General features: G+C 41.5%; 2 protein-coding genes across 5 annotated transcripts in view; one reads left to right on the top strand and one right to left on the bottom strand.

The window, feature by feature from the left end:
• The window catches only part of dnajc5aa (DnaJ (Hsp40) homolog, subfamily C, member 5aa), a 4,616-nt gene extending 1,224 nt beyond the window's left edge, over positions 1 to 3,392 (bottom strand). The window contains exons 1-5 of one of the 3 annotated variants that reach the window (XM_068733543.1): positions 3,226 to 3,392; positions 2,212 to 2,342; positions 1,893 to 2,106; positions 1,614 to 1,785; positions 1 to 1,505 (exon numbers count right to left, since the gene is read on the bottom strand). The exon at positions 1 to 1,505 is cut by the window's left edge and continues 1,224 nt beyond it. In XM_068733543.1, the coding sequence (XP_068589644.1) occupies positions 1,399 to 1,505; positions 1,614 to 1,785; positions 1,893 to 2,106; positions 2,212 to 2,321 (603 nt within the window). In that variant the 5' untranslated portion in view covers positions 2,322 to 2,342; positions 3,226 to 3,392 and the 3' untranslated portion in view covers positions 1 to 1,398. The remainder of the gene's footprint in view (positions 1,506 to 1,613; positions 1,786 to 1,892; positions 2,107 to 2,211; positions 2,343 to 3,225) is intronic. The other 2 variants (XM_068733542.1, XM_068733544.1) reach the window with 2 other exon arrangements.
• A 1,337-nt stretch (positions 3,393 to 4,729) lies between these two features.
• On the top strand, positions 4,730 to 8,128 carry LOC137889757 (glucose-induced degradation protein 8-B homolog). Of its 2 annotated transcripts, none has more exons than XM_068733771.1 (5): positions 4,730 to 4,891; positions 5,253 to 5,380; positions 5,497 to 5,693; positions 5,899 to 6,096; positions 6,549 to 8,128. In XM_068733771.1, exons 2-5 carry the CDS (start codon positions 5,263 to 5,265, stop codon positions 6,720 to 6,722), a joined length of 687 nt encoding a protein of 228 aa, XP_068589872.1. In that variant the 5' UTR covers positions 4,730 to 4,891; positions 5,253 to 5,262; the 3' UTR covers positions 6,723 to 8,128. The 2 variants fall into 2 exon arrangements, with proteins under 2 accessions (XP_068589872.1, XP_068589873.1); XM_068733772.1 differs by lacking the exon at positions 4,730 to 4,891 and adding an exon at positions 4,995 to 5,166.
• The last annotated feature ends 469 nt before the right edge of the window (positions 8,129 to 8,597 follow it).

Here is an 8,597-nt window from a genome sequence, read left to right as displayed (position 1 = left end):
AAAAAAAAAAAAAAAAAAGAGCATCAAGGCATCATATTACTAAAATAACCTAGATGCTTACCTTTAACTTTAGACGACTGTAATATAACATTTCCTCCACTGATGAAAAACTACATTTAAATGTTAATTATCCGGGGTTTTTGTAGGAGATTCCTTTAAAGCTGAAGCCTCTAATTTCTGAAATTCAAATGTCAATTTTTATTTTTTTTTTTAATCTATCAGATGTAACTGCTGATGGGATGAAAAAAAAAAGCAACAAATATAAAATGACACAAATATCCTCGTTAGGTTTGGTTGAGAACAACAGATCAACATACTACAGCTAATCCACCTGGACTGAAAACGGCCATAAATAGATGCAAATAGTGCATTGCAAGAAATTTCGAAACCAACATAAAAATTACCTTGACAATAACGGTCATGACGACCTGTTCAGTGCTGCAGGAAAGACAGGAAAGTAGTCTCCATCCTGCAAAGACAAGCTGAAATAACGCTGAGGCGGAGGAATGGAAAGCCAATACTAATTAATAACAGGAATGTTACACCAGCAGGCATTTATGAAACAAATGTCTGCAAATAAAGCTCTGTGCCTCAACAACCTCGTGATTCTTATTAAAAACTCTCAGGGGGGAGCTCACCGCAAGACAAACGAACACGGTGCCGGAGACGTTCTGCAGGTCCGACGATGGCGGGTGGAGTGTTCAACTAAAAACAGGACCGATTGCGAATCAGAAGTGGAAATTGCACTAATAAATGACAACTCTGTTCTCGAAGGGTTTAATGACGGCACCGATCACCTCAGCAAACGAACGCACCTCTTCTCTAAGCTCCTCCCTGAGCCGTGGTTCTCCTTTCCTCCAGCATCAAACGTCACGTAAAAAACGTCACCCCCCCCCTCCCCTCCGCCTCCTCCGCGAGAAACCGCACTCGTTTGAATATATTGCACATACGGATGCACCTACATTATAGAGTCTTGCAATGGAAAAAAACGCTGCAGAAGATTAACGAAAATCTGGAGACCATGTTTTATAAACAGTGCATGCTACACCATGATGCAAAGTGTGGGAGAGGGGAAGTGGGGTAGGCGACCTGTGCGGTTAAAAGGCCAAGAAATACAAAAGAAGAGATCAAAAGGAAACTTAGGTTGTTTCTCTTTTCGTCTTGTAGAGGGGGGGTGGGTGGGTGGGTGGGGTGGGGGGAATAAGTTGTGGACCAATCAGGGAGAGGGTGTAAGGAATGTGACTTCATTAGTTCCTTTCATGGGCCATGCTTACTAGTCCCTCTCCTCCGTACGGCACTCTTTTTGAAGTGGAAAGGATCGCCCCTTTCTTACATCTCACTGAGGTGGAGCAGGGAAGCAGGCAGGACCGCAGGCCAGGATTTGACGGGGACGGGGGTTTAGTTGAAGCCGGTGTCGGTGTGATAGGAGTGGTGCCCATCCGCTGTTAACTGGGTTGTCTCTGTTGCTGATGGTTGCAGCATTATAGGGTCACCACCAGCCTCTGCTTGACAAACAGAAACATTTTTTTTGTTCAGCCTCCTCCTCTCCTCCTGTTGATAACCCTCTTAACGAATTCAAAAGGGGAGCGGCAACACAGGTGGTTCAGTCTCACCTCTCTCATCAGATTGCAGCTGAGCCTCCAGGTCCTCGGGGGACACATAAAATTCCTGGTCCTGGCCCTCCCGAGGTCGTGGTTTACATTTGCCACAGCAGCAGTTACAGCAGCAACATAGGCAGCAACAGAAGTAGCAGCCAGTGGCCAGACCGCAGAATACAAACAGAGCCTGAAGGGAAGCAATGCGAGGAAGTGAGGAGTCAATGTGTGAGCGAGGAATAGAAAAAAAAAAACAGAAATAAATCACAGAGCATATAGTGATAGCTCAAGTCTTACCTTGGCCCACCAGCTTGAAAGGACAAAGTAAGTGTTAACATTCTCCTCTCCAAACTGCTCAGCCACATATAGTCCCAGAGAACCATATTTGTCATAAATGTTACGCTTTGTGGGGTCATTCAGAATCGCGTGAGCGTTGTTTATCTCCTTGAACTTGTCGGCTGCCTCTGGGTTGTCAGGATTCTTGTCAGGGTGGAACTTCAACGCCAGTTTCCTGCGCAGAAAAAAAAAGAAAGAAAAGACAATAAAACACAAACGTAATCACAGCAGCTATTCCGCGGCAGTTGTGCGAGGTAAGTCGCAGAGGGAGATGCCTCACCTGTAAGATCTCTTAATATCATCTGACGTGGCCACCTTCTCAACTCCCAGCACAAGGTAGAGAGACTCCCCGGCGGTGGACAGAGAGCGCTGCCTCTGATGCTCTGCCATGATGCCTCACGTCTCCACAGGCTGAGCACACAGGGCAGAAAGCATTGATTAGGCTGCAAGTCACAGCCAGGCCTGCTTTGTTAAGATAACCCGTTTATATCAGGTTTAAAAAAAAAAAAAAAACATCAGACCTTAAAACCACAGTGAGGCCTGTGTGACTGCAGGCAACAGCTGGTCAAATGCTGTCATTGCTGCAAAAGCTGAAGTGTGGAAATACGCAGCACCGTTTGAAATATAGGTGGAAAAGGTTAAAAGAGCCATGAGGACAACATGCTGGATATATTATATTTCCCTGTATTAATTACTAGTTTTTCAGTGCAATTAGCACCATCACACTGTAAATTGTCCAGGTCAATTTCTACATGGCTATACTGTAACTGTGGCATCTTGGCAGGACCACTGACTGCCTCTGCTGCTGCGAGTAAATCAGTAACTGACATCCATCAAGCCTACAATGCTGCAATACAATCCCATTTAGCAAGCAGCTGCAAATAAATACAGAAAATAGAAAATAGGATAACGCCATTCCTGAGAACATAGCTGCTTCCAAATGGGTGTCATCGTGATACAGATGAACAGCCACTGGTCTATTTGAAGCCCAGGCACAGCTTATTTCAACATTTATACCGCCCCAAAGCGCTCTGCTCTGGCAAGTGTGTGTCAAATTCCCTTTGTCGCATCCCGATTTCAATTGTCTATAAGAAGGATTAGACTGTGAATGCGATGCTAGGAGCATAATCTCTGCAAAGCATCATCACCAGCACACCGCCACAGTATAGCGCGCAGCATCCATGTTGGTTCGCTTCCCGGCCTGTGCTTGATGCAAGCCAGGGATGGATCGTCAGCAGTAATTTTCAAGGGCAAGGGGCAGTGTCTCGCGGACAAATAACGGATCGAAATGCACCTTTCGGGCTCACCTTTCAGTCGGCTGTGATGCGCTGCAACACTGACGATCCCAGCAGGTTATAATGTTTGAGACAGTGTAGCGTGACTATGGCTGCATCTCGCACGTACCCAAACCCTCTCTGGCTCCCACGACACAATCATGGACAGCTGCAGCAGTACGCTGGCTCCGCCTCCCTCCGCTCCTCAAACACCCCATGGCGACCCGACGTGCGCATGCGCAACCGACCAGGCTGAGGATGCTGGATAGCAAAGGCGTGCTGATACCCGCACTGTCAATCTGAATTTTGCTGAAACAATCACATACACTGTAGTTGTATTTCAAATCATGACATTAAGACCACTTAAGTTTTATTAGATAGATCTTAAAGCAGAAGTTCACATTTTTGTTTCCAAATGTAATTAAATTAGCCATTAAAGCAACAATAAAACACACAACATTAGAACAGGAGAAATGTAAGGGGAGTCAGACAACAACGCATCATGCAAAGTAGGACATGTACAGTGCTAAGCGGACGATGAGCACAGACTGTTAAAACATGACAACATAAAATCACATTACATCACAGAGGAAACGCAGTCTGACCAACAGACCAAAAGGCAACAAATGAGGACGGATGCGGAACGCTTGCTGTGACCGTATGATGGCAGGTCTGGTTGCTTGCTCTGGGGCCACAGCCCAATTTTGGTTAATCCAGTTTTGCCCATACATGTTCAACTAAATTGAGATCTGTTGACTATGAGGTCCATGGCATTACATTCATATTTACATCCTCATTAAACCATTCAGTCAACCTGTTGTGTGTGGAAGCGTCTGCATTTGTTTAACATTTAGGGTTAGGTTAATTAGTGTGTACGGTCTTTGGTTAGTCTTAGGAGTTGTGTAGGTTGTGAATAATAATGCATAATACATGCTCTTCTTCAAATCGAGATGTGTTAGTAAATATACATTTCAAATACTATCTGCTTCCCTGTTCTAAGGTTTCCAAACGCATATGGTCGTCACATTTTAGATATCTCCATTATGTCTCATCATTTACTTGCATTTTAACTGTTTACTTAATTGTTTTAGTTTGTTAAAAGAAGGCTATAGATGTACACATATACAGTGTGGTGTGGTTACATTAGTAAAACTTCTGTATTCAAAATGTTATTCTAGTAAAAGTACAAACGTATTAGCATTAAAATATATGCAGAGTGGCTTATTTCAGAATAACATAACAATAAAGTATATATACATATATATATATATATATATATATATATATACATATATATATATATATATATATATATATATATATATACATATATATATATATATACGTATATATATGTATATATATATATATATATATATATATATATATATATATATATATATATATATATATTAGATTTGACCATCCGCTGCACTGACTGTTCCTCGGCAACGGTGACGTCACTGGCTTCACCAATCGCAGAGCTCGCGGGGCCGACGCTGCTATCGCGAGGCTTATCACATTAGCTCGGTTAGTTAGCTAGCCGCTGAAAACCTTGGCTGTGTACGCTGCGTTTTAACACGTTTCTTCTTAAAAGCACCGGGAGGACACTGCGCGTTTTTGTTGTGATTGTTGTCTACTAACGGCTGTACGAAGAGGATAATCGCCGGAGCGCGTGTTTGCACGGTGAGTTGTGTAAACGCACACAGTCTGCTAACTAGCCACGGCTTGTTGCCCAAGAGGAAATGGGTTTGTTTTGGAAGCCTCGGAGAATCTCCAAATTATTATTCTTTTTACTGTGACGCGAGCAAGCGCTCAACCGCCTCTTTTTTTTTTTTTTTTTTTTTAAAGCTCACGCATATCTTGTCTGTTTTGTTATTTATCAAACATTCATGTCAGTGTTGTGTTTGCGGTAAAGCCTTCATATCTGTCTCCTGCACGGTTGAAACGTTACTGCTCGTGTAGGTGCAAACTGTGACCAAGCTGTGTCAGTCTTGCTCACGTTTCGCTGTGTTTTCAATGGATTTTCCTCTTTTTTTCCCCCCAGGATCCCAACGATGAGTTATGCTGAAAAGCCAGAAGACATCACAAAAGAAGAGTGGATGGACAAATTGAACAATGTTCACATACAGAGGGCGGACATGAATCGGCTCATTATGAATTACCTGGTGACAGGTGAGGCATGGAGCTCGACTACAGTGATTTGAATGTGCCACTCGCTCAAGCCAGAAGACATCATGCATAGCTTTCCTTAATGTCTTTGCCTCTGCCTTTTGTTGTCTGTTTTCAAGAGGGTTTCAAAGAAGCTGCAGAGAAGTTTCGGATGGAGTCTGGGATCGAGCCGAGTGTGGACCTGGACTCTCTGGACGAAAGGATAAAGATCAGGGAGATGATCCTGAAGGGACAGATACAGGAAGCTATTGCACTCATCAACAGCCTACACCCGGAGTTGCTCGACACCAATCGATACTTGTACTTTCATCTGCAGGTACATTTGCACAGAGTCTCGGAGTAATCGCCAGTAGTTCTGATTTTAGGGTGTGCCTCCTGTAAAGTAGTTGGGTACCAAATTATGCAGGTCATGCATATGTAATCTTTCCTACAGTTAAATAGGAAAATAATCAGATTCTCGATAAAGCTTGAACTTCAACATTCACTGCTTGTACTTTTGTTTTTGTTTTCCTCTCTTGCAGCAGCAACATTTGATTGAGTTAATCAGGCTAAGGGAGACCGAGTCAGCGCTGGAGTTTGCCCAGACACAGTTGGCGGAGCAGGGGGAGGAGAGCCGCGAGTGTCTGACGGAGATGGAGAGAACGTTAGCCCTTCTGGCCTTTGACAACCCAGAAGAGTCGCCCTTCGGGGACCTGCTCAACATGATGCAGCGGCAAAAGGTGGGCAGGTTTTTAAACCGAGTTCTCAGCTGGATAATCGGACTGAATTGTTGTTTAGTTTGACTTTACCATTTCACCTCATTATTTGAATGGCTGGGGGGGGGGGGGGAAATGGAGATTCTGCACAGCAATTTTTAAGGTGCTTTCACACGTAAAGTTTGGGTTCATTCGATCCAGCTTTGGACCAAGGAGAAAAGAAAAAGTAAATGTTGTTGTCTTCATCCCTGAGTATTACAGTACACAATGCCTCTTTGTCCTGTTTGTGAATTCAAAATTTACCAAACGGGCATAATATTTATTAGTTCTGTTAATTGTTAAAGCACCGTAATTGAATCCAGGCTGCTGAATTCTTGCTTGTTGTGTGTCTCGACTGCATGTAAGCTTCAAGAACGTAGTGAATGCAAGAAATGTGTTTATTCAATTTTGACTGAAACGACTATCTTGATGCACAGGTGTGGAGCGAGGTGAACCAAGCTGTGCTAGACTATGAAAACAGGGAGTCAACGCCCAAGCTGGCTAAACTCCTGAAGTTACTGCTGTGGGCACAGAACGAGTTGGACCAGAAGAAGGTGAAATACCCCAAAATGACTGACCTTAGCTCGGGCACCATCGAGGACCCCAAGTGAACATGACAAGAACAACCACCTTCCACGTCCCCTTAATTTATGATCAGTCAGTGACTGTGTGACAACCAGGTAACATATATGTATAAACAAATGCTACATTGTTTTGTTTTTTTTCATGTTTCATTCATGAGAGATAAAAACTTAACTCTTTGTGCAAACTGTAAATTGCTGTATTTGCAAATTGACGGAAATTCTATAAGTACTGTTCCTGGATTTTTAGATCTTGGGGACGTCGTAATTAAAGTTGCTGTTTTATATTTTGTCTTTCTAAAGCCTAAGCCGGTAGTATTATTTATTATAACCATTTCCCCCACCAAGACTACATTTTGCCAGAGAGAGAAAGAGAGCGAGAGAGATGATGGTATAAATGAACAAGTTAAACATGGTGGCATGTGTGGAGCCAAAATCTAGGCTCCCCAGAATGGGGGGGGGGGGGTAAACTGGTTTAAGCTACACACGATTGACGACGCAATGCAAGAGTCTAGATAGTTTCAAATCAGAAATGAGTTCAAAATTAACATTTCGTACACAAAAATGTGAGTATTTTTCAATTTAAATGGAAAGATATGCTAATTAATGTAATATAGTTCTAATTAATATAATATTTTATTTCTTTTACAATATGTCTATAGGATGAACTACGATCATGTCATGTGTGTGTTGAGAGGGCGACGGACTGACGGGTTGAACTCAGAGATGGTTTCTTCATTGAGTTTTAGCGCCCTTGGTCTTTTCTGAGCCTACAGTGTGCGCCTCTCCAAATAAAAGGGTTTGGTTTTATGTTGCTGGAGGGTTGAGATATTAAAATAATATTCTACCCATCCCATTGATGGAGGGATGGAGGATTCATATGTTGCTTGAGAGAAAGGGCTGCTCCGATCAAGAGACGCCAATGAGTGACGGTGCCAATGACGACTTTGTGGTATGAAAACGCTCATATTTAAACTCTAGTCACACTGGAACTGATTATTGTTTTCATTGGCTTTGTTTTGGTTTTCAATAATTATTGATCAAATGCATTGAAAGTTTGAATCTGAACAAAAATTGTCATTCATTTTGCCACTTTTTAAAGCCGTTTCACTTTTACTGCACGTAAATGTATTTTTCTTTTTTTTCAATGGGGAAATGCTCTTGCGCTTATTTATTTTATTTGGTTTGTTAACTTTTTTTATATATATAAATATATATATATATATATACATAAATATATATATTTATATATATATATATAAAAAAACAAACTTGCTGCTAGTTGTCAGTCCTTCATTTCCTTTACGGTAGTATTGTCTTTATAGATATTGGCTTTGACAAATACGAGACCCAGAGAGCCCACATCCCTTTTATTATTCAACATTTTTAAGATCAGATTTGCAATTATTAAAATAAACAAAACTTTTGTGAACCATACAAGAACTGTTTTTCCATTTTCTGAGTTGGGGAAAATCCATTGATGCGTGGTGTATAAGAGCAGTGGTTGAATGTAACTCAAGTACAATTTAGATTTTACTTTATCTGAGTATTTCCATTTTATTCTACTTCATACTTCTACTCCACTACATTTTGGAGGAAAATCAGATTTTTATTACTCTACTACATTTACCTTTAGTCACTAGGTGCATTGCAGATACAGATTAATACAAAATATAAATCAAGTAATACATTACGATATATTATTATAGATTGAGCTACACAGTAGTGTATGAAGTAATTCAAACTAAACCCACCTTTACCAGCTGCAACATTAATGATGCGAACACATTATTGCAACAATTAGGTGGGGGGGGGGTTATAGAAACCAAAAGCATGAAACAACAAATACTCATTTACCCTTTGGAGGCATTATGCAAATGTCAACCTCTGTGATCATTTCTGGGA

The sequence above is a fragment of the Cebidichthys violaceus genome, unplaced genomic scaffold (genome assembly GCF_023349555.1).
Source record: "Cebidichthys violaceus isolate CVI_PGR_0920_01 unplaced genomic scaffold, fCebVio1.0.p SCAF_6, whole genome shotgun sequence".
Lineage (NCBI taxonomy): Eukaryota > Metazoa > Chordata > Actinopteri > Perciformes > Stichaeidae > Cebidichthys > Cebidichthys violaceus.
The sequence above is the reverse complement of the archived record's forward strand: the minus strand, read 5'-3'. Positions and strand labels throughout refer to the sequence as shown.

Excerpts from the sequence above, each read along its gene's own strand:
- LOC137889757 (XM_068733771.1), top strand. The coding sequence starts at position 5,263 with ATGAGTTATGCTGAAAAGCCAGAAGACATCACAAAAGAAGAGTGGATG. Across the intron at positions 5,381-5,496 it reads TATGAATTACCTGGTGACAG|AGGGTTTCAAAGAAGCTGCA; the intron begins GTGAGGCATGGA and ends TCTGTTTTCAAG. Across the intron at positions 6,097-6,548 it reads ACATGATGCAGCGGCAAAAG|GTGTGGAGCGAGGTGAACCA; the intron begins GTGGGCAGGTTT and ends CTTGATGCACAG.